Raw genomic sequence first — 16,108 nt, forward strand, 5'->3', positions numbered from 1 at the left:
GTCATTTTTAGAGATACTAATAATGCCATCAACTGAATACTGCTATATTCTTTTGTTTTCGAGTTATAGGCCAAAATTTTAATTTCAACTTTGGCCATTATCTCCGTTCCTGGTGCTAGGATGTTGAAATGAAAATATTATTGAGACACTTTTTTATAGCAATCCAGTGGCGTACTATGATTCGTTTCCTACTATTTCATTTGCTAGGCCATAACATAAAGTTGTGTTTTTTCTTATGAAAATTGTAGTTTGAAATGACGCAGAATGACTGAGGGCAATGTATGATATATTTCTGAAAAGGGAAAAAATGGCGACATTTCAAACTACTTTTTTCACACGAAAAAACACAACTTTATGTTATAGCTCAGCGAATGAACCTGTTAGAAAAAATAATAGTACGCCACTGGATTGCTATCAAAAAGCGTCTTCTTCATAATGTTTTTATTTCAACATCCTAGCCACAAACAGAAACGTAGATAATGACCAAAGTTGAAATCGCTCAAATTCAAATTTTGGCCTATAACTCGAAAACAAAAGAAGAATGGGGAATGCAGTTGATGGCATTATTAGTTTCTCGAAAAAAGACGACATGAATGGCTAAATCACTTTTCAGGTATCAACAATTTTGCTCACCCTGTAAATAACGACTGGAAAAATGAACCAAAATAATATTACTATGAAAAAAAGTGGAATTTAATTTCTATCTTAAATTCAGACCAAAATTGATCGAGGTGTGCTTTTCGCCCAACCTGTTTAGAAAGTGACGATATTTTTGCTCCAAATTTTGTCTTACATTTCGAAATCGTTGTTTACAAGTTGTGTTGGTGACATTTGTCAAATATAACTGATTATAAGTGACATAATTAGTAACCCGTTCGTCACTTTGTGACATAAATCAACAAGGAGCATTGATTATCAGGCTGTAATTTTTTATAATTTCAACCGTAGCTTGAGCCGTAAGGAATGTTTTCAAGAAATCAATAGAGTGCTCAGTGACATGTCTTAGAGCGCATTCTCATCAGTCGTTAGGAAATATCAACCAATAATTAGAACCAATAGAATGCGTGAACAGGAAATCTAACGACTCTTTAATGCGGATACCAACGACTACTAAAAATGCGCTCGACTTGCCTGATTGGCTGTGTTCACGTCAATCTTGTCAGATTTGAAATTTGTTTCGTTCGGTTATGTCTGAAGTTTCTTTGATTTTATATGTGTTATCTTTTTACTTACTTACTTACTTTTGTTCATAGATATATGTCAGGAGTTATTTTTGCTGTGAAGTCACAGAGATGACAGTCGGTGTTTCTCAAATGAGACGCAGTTTTTCAGTCATATGTCATATGTCAAAAATGAAGTTGAAAAATTAATGGCCGTATGCACCGTTTCATTAAACGAGATTAATTCTTTTAACGTCTTTTTTTTATGGAGATTCTTTGCTCAAACGTCGTCTAAGAGCTTAAACTTGGTTTGAAGAAACGTTTCATACAGACGTTAATATCTTTGAATCGGGTGACATATTTGAATAAACGGTAACCGGATGCTTTTCGAAGAAACTGCGTTGAAAAATATAGGGTGTCCTATTCAAAAAACATCGATTCAACTTTAATCTCTGAAATGATATCAATTTATATGATCTGTTATGAGTAGGGAGAGTCCGGGAGACTTGCTTAGGTAGGAGACTTGAACCACCTCAAATATTTCAATTCAAATACCGGTATCTCAAATAGCTTGCGACATACTCGTAACAGGGCACAACTAGTGGCGGCTGAATTTTGACCTTCATCAGAACAGTTCGGGAGTGAAAGGATTGAACGTGATTTTGTTGTTAGGAAGTAAGAAATTGAATCATTTTTGTTTGTTACACTGTCTGAAAAGTTTAATAGGTGCGTGGTGTTATTTAGTTTTATTGCTTCCATTGATTAATATTCTGTTACAAACGATGAGCCTTTCTGATAATACCTAGTTGTAAAAGTTTCAAGAAAATATCTGTTGAATAGACTAAAAGGGAGTGCGGGAGACTTGACCCATGCTTTAGTCGGGAGACATAATCAGTGGTCCAAGTTTCCCACACTGAGCTTAGATAATAGTTTCCTTCAAAAAAAAGAAAATTGAATTGTAGAAATGAATATAAAAAAATATACAAAGGTTCAAAAGAGTAAAAAACATCTCGGAAGTAAGTGACTCCAAAATAGAGAATATGTATTTCATACGCTGATACATCTGATGATGAAAACCTTGACTAGACAATCGTTGGTCATTGGAAATTGTCTTCTTTCAATGTTTCTCCTGATAAACAAACTTATGGTCAAGTCTCTCTCGCCTACTGTTCAACACTCCCATGGTTTAGATAGACATAATTCAATTTTCGGTTCTTAAAAAAAAATTGCTGTACTCAAAATGTTCATCTCACCATCACTCTTCTATTAGATATCTATGATTACCTTTTTGGGCATGATATCTTCACGCAAAAAAATGAGTTGCTACCATTCACAGATACAACTTTAGTGGCTTCAAAGTGAAAAGGAGTTCAACTCCCCCGGACTCCCCATACTTATCACATAAGACTTAAAAATTACTGAGGAAAAGTTCTTGAATTTTTGGAATATCTGGAACATAAACTAAGATATAGCGAAATATTTGAAACAGTCATTTTTCAGAAACGCCTTTTAACTCGAGGACGAATCAAGATATTGTGAATATGAGAGCTCTGAGTTTGAAGAAACCCTCATATCAATGTGCTTATCAACTACTATCAGTCATCAGTTGACATATTTTTTATCTTATTGGAATTAAACATGGAAATTTTTCCTTTCAAAGAATCTTAGAACTTATTCGCTCCTTAATCAGAAAAAAAATCTTTTCAAGGTTAGTAACCTAACATTCTCGCGCCAACACTACTTCGATTCTCATTTCAGAAGTTCACACTATAAGAACAAGGCAGACAAATTCAAAAATTTCAGCTTAGAAGGGTCGAAGAAGTAAATAGAGCCTTAACATTTGAAATCATAGATGCTAGACATAAAACTCCCCTTTCGATATAGCTATTTCTCTTCATAAAGGCGTGATTGCACTCACACAAATATCATAAAAAGGTGTAGAAATGAGCTTGAACTGACCTAATGGCAGATGTCTACTTTCAGCTGTTCGAGCAGATCGCATGAGGGGTGGAAGAAATAAATTCGGACCCATGTATAAGCGAGATCGGGCGAGAAAGCTGCAGATCATGAGACAGAGACAGTTGGCCGCTCAGACGCTGAGAGGATCGATGTCCGACTACTCACCCAGCCAGCCTGGCACGTCCCACTACCCGAACATCCACATCAAGCAGGAAATTCAAATACCCCAGGTGTCCAGCCTGACCTCATCCCCCGACTCGTCGCCGAGTCCCATAGCGGTGGCGCTGGGCCAGGTCAACAGCAACCTCCTGCAGCCGGCCTCTTCCAACCAGCAGCCCGCCCTCCAAATACTTAACGTTTCTGGTGCTCACACTTCCATGGTAATGGGAGCTGAAAGTAAGATTTGGGGTACGGCGAACTCGACCACCACCTCCCCGCACTCCCTCAGTCCGAAGGCCTTCCAGTACGACACGCTGGTGCCCGGTGGCGGCGCGAACACCTCCCTCTCCAGCAAGGTGTCGCCCTTAATCAGGGATTTCGTGCAAGGTATAGACGATCGAGAGTGGCAGACGTCCCTCTATTCGTTGTTGCAGAACCAAACGTACAATCAGTGTGAAGTAGACCTGTTCGAACTCATGTGTAAAGTGTTGGACCAAAACTTGTTTTCCCAGGTGGATTGGGCGCGGAACTCGATTTTCTTCAAGGATCTCAAGGTGAGTCATTAAGCGAAAATTTTCCTAATTTCGAGATTCCTGCAATTGGAATCCTCAAGTGTCTTTTATGCACCCAATAAGACATAAATTTTAACACCTAGAATCTTCTCTTGGGCCAGCCACTACAATATTCTACATTGTTTCAAGAAGTAACTTGTACAGCGACCTCAAGGTCTAAATATGATTGTGCCACTATCAGGCTGCTACACCATCTGCTTCTCGCTCTTTAATTCCAGAGTTCTAATAAACTCCTGTTTCTGGAATGGGTCCGAGGAGGCTACGTTTTATGTTTCTCGGCAATGTATTCTGTAACTGGATGACCCGGGTTTTCCTCCTCGTTATAGATTCTGCTGGAGCTATTTGAGTGCTTCCTGTGCCAGTACACTGTAAGAAAGTCCTTGAGGATGCTACTAAGATGTCTTTGATTCGTACAAATATTTTAACAGTAGTTTCTTGAGGTCAAAAGAAACGCTTTTTCATTTACCATTTTTTTCGAATGGAACTGGTTTAAAAGATACAGGCTGTTGAAAAATCATTGAAAAAATTTTATTTTCAGTTCTATCCAACAAACAATTTCATCGAATGAAATGAATTTCGGAATATAGTTTTTCATTTATTTTATGAATCTTTTTCGAACACAAGATATTAACCACGTCTTCCAGTTTTCTCATTAGGACCATTACGTACCATAAACATACCAAAAATTCGAAGAATCCAACTATTGAAACCTAGTTGGACGCTATCTAATGAATATTTATTTAAATGTTTTGTAGATTAAAAGTAGGTATTCCTCATATTTTCTCGTATATTGCGCCGTTTTCGAGTAATTTGATGTCCAAAAATAAAAAATATCTGTGAAACCGAAAAATTGGGTACTTTGACTGAATGCAACTCTTTTTCAAAAGATCCACATATTATGTGTAGTGCCAAATATTTAGCTTGTTATTCTGAAGGAAATTTTATTTTTCCAGGGTTGGCACAGTATGAAAACTTGAAATGGCTATATCTTTTTATCAGGGCCGAATCGGAAAAAATGGTAAAAAAAAGTGTTTCTTTTGACCTCAAGAATTTACTGTTGAAATATTTGTTCGAGTCAAAGACTCACCCTGTATAATGAACTAACTGATAAAAACTTATCTATCACACTCATCCTGTATGCTAAGGCAGTAGGAATGTTGTTGGGACAACTACTGTACAGGGTGGGCAAAATTGATGATACGTGAACTACAACTTTTTAACCCAACGAGATGGAGGAAAAAGTCGTCTTTTTTCGAAAAACTTATAATGCCATCAACTGCGTTCTACTATCTTCTTTTGTTTTCCAGTTATGTATAGGCCAAAATTGAAATTTGGGCGAATTCAACTTTGGTCATTATCTCTGTTTCTGTTTGTGCTAGGATGTTGAAATTAAAACATTATACAGCCACTTTTAGATAGCAATCTAGTGGCGTACTATGATTTTTTCCAACAGGTTTATTTGCTGAGCTATAACAATAAGTTGTGTTTCTTCGTATGAAAACAGTAGTTTAAAATGGCTTAGAAAGAATCACCATTTTTTCCCGTTTCAGAAATATATGATACATCGCCCTCAGTCTTTCTAAGTCATTTTAAACTACTGTTTTCATAAGAAAAAACACATCTTTATGTTGTAGCTCAGCAAATCTACCTGTTGGAAAAACAGGTAGTGGAGTACATAGTACTCCACTGGATTCCCATCAAAAAGTGGCTGTATAATGTTTTAATTTCAACATCCTAGCACAAACAGAAATGGAGATATTGACCAAAGTTAAAATTTCAATTTTGCCCTATAACTCGAAAACAAAAGAATATAGAGGAATGGAGTTGATGGCACTGACAAAAAATGACGATCGTAATATGCCATGCATTTTCCTCTATCTCGTTGGGTTGAAAAAGTTGTAGTTGCCCACCCTGTACAACATGCTGTTGTTATAATGCTATAAATATGGAAAAGTGTTATTCGAGTAACAATGGCAGTACTAGCCTCTCAAACCATTGATTTAACGTCTGCGTACAGGGTGGGCTAAGTTGGTGATACCTGAACTAAAAATTTTTATTCCTGTATCTTCTTTTGTTTTCGAGTTATAGGCGAAAATTTAAATCTGAACTATTTGAATATTAGTCATTATTTCCGTTCTGTTTGTGCTAGGATGTTGAAAAAAAATCGTTATACAGACACTTCTCTGATAGCAATCCAGTGGCGTACTCTGATTTCTTCTGGAAGGTTTCGTTGTTGACCTATAACGAAAAGTCGTGTTTTTCTTATGAAAACAATAGTTTGAAATAATGAAATGAATCGCCATTTTGTCCGTTTCAGAAATGTATATTACATCATACATCGCACACAGATTAATATTACACCATGCGTAGAGACTTTTTTACATACAAACTATATTTTCCATGATATCTGAATCAATCTGAGGGAGATATTTGATATATTATATTTTTTTAAACGGAAAAAGAGGATGATTCTTTTCAAACTATCGCTTCCATAAAAGAAAACAAAACTTTATGTTATTAGAAAAAATCAGAATTCGTCAGTGGATTGAATAATGTTTTTATTTCAACATAAGAAATAAAAGTTTCCTGACAAGAAATCATCTCTTAAATTTTTGCCGCGTTGTCAGTTAACACCATGTATATATGCAGGGTGAATACTGTATACAGTATCAATCGATTGTCACTTGGCTTTGCTCTTCCTATCAACTAGAACTTGAGATATACCTTATAAAGGTTCCGATCCGAGAAAAAAACGCTACCTAAATAGTGGAATAAATAAATGCAAGTGTTGTATGGTGCGCAATTGTCGACCTAGATAGCAAGCCAGCTTGAACATCGTTGTTGAGCAACGAGCAGCTTTACCAAATTGAGTTGTATTTGAATAATTCACCGATGGCGTGCCTTGCTGTATGTTAAGTTTGTTGCTAAATGTCAATAATGAGGCAATACGCCGCATTATCTAGCTAGCGACAATTCAAAGAGTCCCATAAACGATTCCACGTCAACAATTTAGGTTTCTAGTCCGAGAGCGAGTTCAGAGGTCCTGAAATTCCACTAGTTGAAAAAAAAAATCTCGACGGATACGTATACAATAGATTTTTGTGAAAATTCTTAAATTAAATGAGAAGAATGAATGATAATTTGGCATTGATAACGCCGAGGATAACGCTCTCAACGATTTTCCAAAATCTCGATTATTCTACTAGAAAATACTCATTTTCTATTCAATATGACACCCTGTATATATGGTGTTTGAAGTGAAGGATTAAATCGCCCTCATTTAAAAGAAATTATATTTTTTGTCACTGTAGACAAAAATTCCATCAATTGATGAATATTTGGAATATGCCACTGAATCACGAATAAAATATAGGTCCATTCAAGAATTATTGACATCCCAGTAGGCCCTAAAAGTCCAGACGTTAATATCTGGTCACAAAAAATCAATAATTCTTCTTCTTGTATCGAGTCCTGTATCTTTTAATATGTGCCGAACTGGCACATCTTCAATTATTTCTGTAGTCTCAATCACAGAACTAAAATATATAAATATAACCTAGAAAAGTATTTGAAAAGAAGAAATATTCAAATTCAGAGCATATCAATCAGCATTCAAAATTGATACAATTATGTTTCCAATTTGTTCAATTAAATTAGGAACATTGACACCAGTACCAAATTGAAATTTTCATCGGCCAGTGCATAGATTCACATATAATAGGGCTAAAGAATAGATCACTGTTTATTCACAATACCAACCTGAATTCCGCAACACAAAATCTTAACTTATGGGCTATTACCAACTTAAATTCGATTTTCTGGAGAAAAGTTGTGTGTTATCTGAAAACGCTAGCTTTCCACACTTGTTTTGATAGTTGACAATTGACTAATAAGATTTGAATAGCAACTGTTCAATAATGAGAGGCAAAAGTTGTATGTTAAAAAAAACTCACAGCGTTCTCTGCTAGGGAAAATCATCAAATGAAATTTCATTATCGGATATCGATTTCAATGCCGCAAACGAGTACCTTAACCCAATCTTATTTGGATATAGATATTTGATTCAGGAAGTAAACGCAATTTAGACAACCTGGTACTTTACACAAATTGTTTACTATTCTTGGAAATAAATTGATCACACAAGGTTATTTCTACCTTGTTTTATTGAATTCCTTCCTGTATTTCGTTTCGCTTCCTTATCTTATTTTTCTACACAATTTCCGGTTAAGTAATATGAAACAAAATTGTCCGAACATTGATCGTGTATAACTGTACTTATAAGAAATTCATTGTGCTATAACCAATGAACAGATTCATCGAATGTTCACTCGTAAAAATCTAAAACTCGTTGAACTTTGTCTTATGATGTCCAGCATGTCGTAAATTCGAATGTTATCGAAAATAATGACAGTGTTCGCGATATTTAATTGCTCTCAATTAATAGTGATTAAACCATTTAAATATCAAAACTGTAGTAAAATAAAATGAAATAAATGTGAAAATGATAGAATGATAAAGTTGGGCATCGCAAACTTCATTTGAACATTAATTTTCAATCAGTACTCGAATATTTCCCAGTAAATTACCCCAAATTTTGCCACTGAGTGCATTCTTCAAGAGTTATTACTTCTTGTTATCTGAGAACATTTTCCGAATAATTGGAATATTTGGATGTACGTGTATTTTAGTGTTTTTCTGTTTCAGAACTAAATGGAAATCATAGTATCATTATAAATTTGGAGTTTGAAGTAGTATTATTCGAAGAAAAACATTATTGTTGACGGTATTCAAAAAAAATCTTTCTATGATGCTAAAGTTGTTGTCATTGAGTACTTCACACTCGACTTCACATATCTTCACTTTAGGAATAACGTGTGGTACAAGTTAAGCGCCACTTTCAGACACAGAACATCATCCATCAAAATTCCATAGACCACGAATATTTTGAACGCACGTTGCAAATGGTAATGTCATTTTTTTCTAATCAACGTTTTATTACGTAACAATATTTTACTATTCATCTGTATACTGTGAACAGCCAAAGTAGGCCATGGTTAGTCGGTCATGAACAGTGCATATATAATAAACACAGAAACTGTTATACAACAAACTGAATTCTGTGCTTGAAATGGACAGTGTTCTCCTTAGCGAAAGCGAGAGCGATCACAGCAGTTCTGTGGTATTGCGATCGCCGCTTTCGGTTTCTTCGGCATACTTACCTCATTTGGAATTATTTATTTAGTCTTACTCTTCATTCATTGACTGGCCGTCGAATGCAGTTTCAATACAGCGGATAATCACAATAATAGATTGCAATGCATATCGGAACCCGATGATGAGGCAAGTTCCTCACAACTGTCGATGAATAAGTATTTCTATGACATCGTAATTTGCTCCATGCGCGATTACGTCAATGTGCTGTCTCATTATTGTTATTTCCTCTCATCTGTTGTCACTGAATGGCGGGCAGAGCCGTAATTTTGTCTTTCATTTATTACGAAATAATAACCTATTTTGTTATGACATAAGCGATCAAAAAAATAATCGGCAGGTGGGCTATGCAAAGGTCGATATTTCGTGGTTGAATTTGAAACCATCGAGTTCCACGACCGCAAATGGTAACTCTTCCTAACCCTCTTGTGGTTATAATGCGTTCAGGAATATTCGTGAATTTTGAAGGATGATGTTCTGTGCCTAATGGTGATTCTTATATTGTACATTTTTCACAGATACCATGTGTGACAATAACCAGTGTAATTTTCCCTAGAATTTTCCATATAGGTGAATAAGTTTGGAAAGAAAAAGTGGACAAATCTGAAAGATGACCACAAAACGATATATAGGAACAATGAGCTACGTGCATAGACATAGAGAATGGACTGAACAATCCCTATTCGGCTCTACAGTAAAAATGGCAGAATTTTGATTGGTTAACACCATAGACATAGAGACATGGACTGAGCAATGCCAGCATGAAATTGGCTATTTATTAGAAAGAGAGAAAAGCTCGTCGGGACATCACCTTTCTCTTTTTTGTTCACATAGAGGTGAGTGTAGACCAATCAAAATTCTAGAAAAGGACGACTGCATTCCCGACGTGTTTTTCTCTCTGTCACTTTTTTTGACCGTATTTCATGCATAGATATAAAGGGAAGGCACAGTCCATGTCTCTATGTCTATGGTTAACACTCACGTCTATGTCCATAGAAAAGTATTGGCCGCATCGTAGCTTCCTCTCTTTCTACAGAGCAGACACTTTCACGCGGGTATTGCTCAGTCCATTCTCTATGGCTATGTGTAACGTTCAATCACAGAATATCCACCTCCATAATTCCACAGCCCACATTTTTTGAACGCTCCTTATTTCAAATTTATTACAAACTGTCAAATTATTGTTTAGGGTTTGGTGAGAAACTTCTAGCTAGCTCATTTAATGTATAGGTAATTAGACCAAAGATTAGTGTTATTGACATTTACACATATTTTTAATTTGCGAATAATGTGGTCGTACTAGCATACACTTGTCCAAAGGTGCTTCTCAGCTTGTACCACCAAATTTTTCGCAAATTAAAAATATGCTCGACATATCAATGCCATGATTCTCTAGTGTTAGTTTGAATATAAATCAGTTTTGAAAAAAGCAGATCGACAATTTTCATCAAACTTGAAAATAGCACGAAATATTGAATAGCAGGAGTATCGATCTTCAAAATTCGTCGAATATGGAAGTTTGATCTGTGAATTTACGAACTAGTGTAATTGACTTGACATCATACATTGAGAGTTCGTAGATATTTTCATGTTGAAGGAGAAGAAATAAGAAATCAAAACATTTTTATCGGACCTTCCGAAAAATCAAAAGTGTATTGAGTTATTTTGTTGATTCCTGAGTAACATCCTGTTTTTTTTAATTCTCACTAATCTCAGTAGTACATCAAGTGTTGAAAAATATCCCTCATAATTGGGGCCACATCCAATAGATTGAATATGTGTATCTGAATATCTCATATCGGTTCAATAATTCATAAATGCCGATAACGGATATGTGCTCCAATTCAATGAGGCAATAGTAGAAAAATCTAGTCTGGTATCAAAATATCCTGTGCGAGCTACGCGGCACTGTAGCGCATTATATACGTCGAGTATTCAAAGAGTTACACAACAGAGATCGCTTTGCATGAATGATAAAGACCTAATGAAAATGAAATGTCACACATTTTAATGAGACGAAACTAGTTCAATTCAATGAGCCCACTCGGACAGCGTTACTTAACCGCCTACCTAGTTTGAGCATTATGTTGAAAATGGACTGTACTTTACACAATCCACACAAAATTCACGTTCCCAGACGGGAGTGAGATTGGCAACTTTAGTTGTTCAACTTCCACAAAAATTGTATCTCATTATTTTTGGGATACACTATTCGAAAGAATAATGCATATTTTTAATTCTGCAATAAGCACAACAATCTTTTTCTATTTGGAAAATGAACCATGTTATCTTTGCGGACATGTTTCTAATAATATCTATTTTCAAGCTGTGTAGAATTGTCAATAATAAAGCTATTAACAGTAACGACCAAGGACAATACAGATATGTTATACAAAAAATATTTGACAAAATTCTTCGACAAAGAATCAACTCTTGAATTTTTTCGCAACTGTTCATCACCCTGTAGATACATCGCAATCCTTTATGTAAGTGTCGACCCCTTGCGTTATCGCGTATAACAAATTCCTTTTATTTGGATCTCGTATTCCCAGAGTCAAAAATCAAATATTGACAAACGACGATTGTTGTATATTCTTATTCCAAGGACGTTTTCATTACTACTTCGGACACGGGCATACACTGTCCTAAATTTACCATAACCACGGTTTCACTTTCAGCTCCGATGTTTTTACGCAAGTTTACCACAATGGAATAATAAATGTGTACTAAGAGTGGGTTGCTGTTGTTCTCTTTGTACATTTAATGTAGCATAATGTTTCCATAAAAGGACTGCGATATTTTTATTTTCCACAGCCTGATTTCACTCTTGAAAATGAACAAGAAGTTCCAGCATTCCAACGTGACACTTGTATTGGACGTTTCAGATTGTTACTCCTATATACCTGGTTAAAAAATCGAAGAAATTTCAAACATTTACACATTTTTGAGTGCCTAACCAATTTTTCAAAAACATTTCTTCAAACACTCCTTTCTCGTTTTTATGAAGTTAAAATACTTATTCCCTTTGAAAGAAAAAACGGAAATAAATAATTTACAATTGTTACAGTATAAATATCAATACATAATCGTTGAAATTTGACCTAATCTAGAAATTTTCTTTGTTCTCAGGTGGACGATCAAATGAAACTCTTGCAGCACTCCTGGTCTGACATGCTGGTACTCGACCATATGCACCAGAGGATGCATAATAGTCTTCCAGATGAAACGACGCTACACAACGGCCAGAAGTTCGACCTCTTGAGTTTGGGCCTCTTGGGTGTACCTAGTTTAGCGGACCACTTCAACGACATCACAACCAAATTGCAAGAATTGAAGTTCGACATTAACGATTATATTTGTATCAAATTCATGCTGCTGTTGAGTCCAGGTTAGTATAAGTATCTGTTGGAGCATTTGACGCTTCACGTATATTGAGGGCCAGAACGTATTTCTGTATTGATTGATCAAGGAATCGTTCTCCTTTCGATTTGAAGCGATGATGTTCGAGGTTTTCTCCTTGGAGCTGCACTGTTTCACTTTTTTGGGTTGAAATATTGTACTCGTAATTTTTTTCACTATGTTTCACTGTTGGCTACAAGGAGGAAACCGTATTATTTGTGAAATTTCTTGGCTGACATAATTTTTATTTTTCAGAATGCAGAGGCATCACAAACAGAAAACATGTTCAGGAAGGTTATGAGCAAGTTCAACAAGCTCTGCTTGAATATTCACTCACTTGTTATCCACAAATTCAGGTATGATTTCATTAATTCTATTGGAACTTTTTCAAATGGGGCTATCCTGAACCATTCGAAACGTTAATTTATGAAACCTTATCGATGTGCAACTTTCATAAGATGATCTACTGTGTGATAAAAAGAGACTTACTAAAAGGGACATTCCCAAAATTGCTATAAACTATTTGATACCAAACCATGATGAAAGTCGAAAAATTCTACAGGGAACCGTTATTTTCTCTTAATTTCGATATAAATAATAATAAATAAGTATGAAATTATTCGAAAAACCAAGTTTTTTCAAAATCTGCATCCCATTTAAATTCAAAAGATTGAGGACACCTATTTCCCTGCAGAGTTGCATAAATATGGTCCTTTTCGTTTCAGAGGTATTAAGTTAATTCTATATTTTATGAATTTTATCCCAACCCTGAATAATGCAAGGCAGATTTCAATGAGCAAAAACTTCAATGATTAAACAATAACAACAGATATCTATGTAGACCGATAAAACTTTTTATCAAAATCATTGATTCGTCAATAATAATATACTGATGTTTTATTGTGTTTGCAGGACAAATTCAACAAACTCGTGCAACTGTTACCAGAGATTCACGCGCTAGCAGCGAGAGGGGAAGAGCATCTATATCAAAGACATTGCAATGGAGGAGCGCCCACGCAGACGTTACTAATGGAAATGCTCCACGCTAAGCGCAAATAACGGCCGTTACCGTCCGTCTTCTGTTACCATATCCGTGTGCAATACCGGCTTAAAATGTTCGTAGGTTACTGGAAATATTGTAGCTGTTGACAAGATGCCTTCAAGAAGTACAAAGAAAAAGAAAGACAGCATGGGCTTGACGGGCCAAGGTGAAATCGCCCGATATCTCAAATTCTAGCTGTAGGCCACAGAACTCTGCTCACTGTTTGTTGTCGCAAGCAGGCCGTTCATGAAAAATAGGGCTTTGTGTATAATTTGTTTGATGATTGTTCTGCTGTACGGAAAAGATGTGATAACTTGAAGATAATTTTATATCTTACCTTTGGTCGTTGGAAGGGGGCAAGAACGAATTCTGCACAGGGATTAGTTTTTCTTTGGGTTCTAGCCGAAAAAACACATTCCAGATGTGCTCTGGAGGGATTCAAGGGCATCCTAGAATAGCATATAGCATAAGCTTATGTAAAAAGGAAAGAATGTCGACGAATGAGAGTGCATGCACTACAAGCAACACTAATGTAGTAACTTAACCCTGGTGATGGACTAACAAGCTGTAATATGTAAATGTAGATATTAAAATATTGTTAGATTTAAGTTATGTTGAATTATATATGTTATGTTATATAAATGTGTATATAAAATAATGGGGTATCCCGTGTAAGATTTTCACAGCTTTAATATATCGAAAGTTATTTTATGCTTCCTACAAGTATTTTACGAATATAACTATTAAAAATACTATTTTGTTATTTTATTCTAGCCTAAATTTTTTATTACTGCCATGTGAACTCTACTTAAAGTCATCAAAATACATCTACAAGCACATTGAGATTTTTCCAAGTGCTAAAAACCAATTATCAAATTTGTTGTTGATCAATCATTTTGTTTGTTTAATTTTAGGAGGAAAGAGGTGGTGTTAGCTAGGCAGATTTATCAACTAAGTTATCTTTAATGTTATTTTATACTAACGATTATTGTAATCATTCGAAAATTCATCTGAATATGCTCAGGGAATAATTTCTCTTCTGTTTTTCCTCTCCGATATTTGAAATTTTCGAATCGTGATCGGTGACAAAGTTGCACAACAACCATAGTGATAGGTTAGATTTGCACACATCACTCGAAACATCATTTGGTATTGTGAGGTTTGAGATGTTTATTTACATGCTTTTGAATTTTTAGAGATCCTTTTTAAGATTTAATTTACGACAAAAAGTTGTTAGAACCAGTGATTAGGGATATAAACGAAAGTGGTGAGAATCTTAACGGGCTGGCCTGTCTATAAGTTTATATGAGATAGAATGTGTCTCTTTCATCTTGACGTTTTATCTTTGGAACCCAGTTTGAAGATCTGGTCGATGATTTTATAAATGTTCATTTCAATAAAATTGATTTGATATATTTTGAATATAGAATATCTGAAAACTCCCCTCCTTGTTGGGAAAATACAAAGTGACACAACGAAATGATTAATATTGTGTTGAAAATTATTTCTTCTTTTGAATTTGGAGTATGGTTCAATCACTGGGGTTATTGGAAATGAATCATCACCTTGAATAATATACTTGAGATTTTTTTCAAAGTAATGATTGGTGTTGTAGAATGGTTGGACAAAATGTGTAAAAATGTTGCCTTTTACAATTAATCTCTATTTTCGTATATAAATTCTTGAAATTCAACTATTTTTGTAGCGTGACATTTTTCAAATTGCTTCAAATGTGGAAGACAGTCAATCCGATGAAAAGAATGCATTCTATCAGACGTTAATGTGAGAGCAAGGTACTGTGGTCCAAGTGGTGTTGTTAATGATGACATAAATATATAGAACTCAGATGAAAGCCGTTAATAGATATATTTTTTTGAGAAATCTCTGCAGGCTACCTCCCCCAAAGCCTCCTGCGCTGGTATCGCGGAGTGTGTTGTTTGTTAAAAGTATCTTGCCCAGACATGCTGAAGCCCAGAGCTTATATATATATTTGATTGATGAGATATATATTTATATACTATAAATACGTACACTATTTAAGCAGAATGATTGAAAGGTTGTAAATATAATTTATGTGGATAAAAATGACTTGTTTGTAGAAATAAACCACCAACATACATAAAGAGTTTTTTTTTTGTGACTAAAAAAGGTTGCCTGAATAAAAAACTTGCATCAATTCTTCACAATTAAAGTGGTAGCCTAGAAGAACAAAATTTTTTTATGTTCGCTATCAAATTCTTGAAGCCAGATTCGAACTTTCCATGGGAGTTCACAGTTAGTGACCAGGAGGGCACACCTACCCTCAGAATTCTCGATACCTCTCCTCATATACTGAAATCGATATAAATTTCAAACAATAAGCACAAAACTACACTGAGCTTCCCAGGTCGCCCTCCTCCCTAAGGAATTCTCATAGAAGAGCTGAACACTTCAAAAATAAGAACGAAAATATCCCCAAAACACTACTCATTTGACTCTATCAAAACTTTGTTGAAACATATTGGAATAATTTGTATGATAAAAGAAATTGCTTTTTATCATACTTTTTTGTTAGTTATGAAACAATTACTTAATGAATTCGAATTTTTACTTTCTTATATATTTTA

General features: G+C 35.1%; 1 protein-coding gene across 2 annotated transcripts in view; it reads left to right on the top strand.

Moving 5' to 3' along the window:
- The window catches only part of LOC123307794 (nuclear hormone receptor FTZ-F1), a 163,706-nt gene extending 148,081 nt beyond the window's left edge, over positions 1-15,625 (top strand). For both annotated transcript variants that reach the window (XM_044890242.1, XM_044890234.1), the window contains 4 exons: positions 3,144-3,832; positions 12,191-12,449; positions 12,716-12,816; positions 13,373-15,625. In XM_044890242.1, coding sequence (XP_044746177.1) covers positions 3,144-3,832; positions 12,191-12,449; positions 12,716-12,816; positions 13,373-13,519 — 1,196 coding nt within the window. In that variant the 3' untranslated portion in view covers positions 13,520-15,625. The remainder of the gene's footprint in view (positions 1-3,143; positions 3,833-12,190; positions 12,450-12,715; positions 12,817-13,372) is intronic.
- Positions 15,626-16,108: the final 483 nt, after the last annotated feature.

The sequence above is a fragment of the Coccinella septempunctata genome, chromosome 1 (assembly GCF_907165205.1).
Source record: "Coccinella septempunctata chromosome 1, icCocSept1.1, whole genome shotgun sequence".
Lineage (NCBI taxonomy): Eukaryota > Metazoa > Arthropoda > Insecta > Coleoptera > Coccinellidae > Coccinella > Coccinella septempunctata.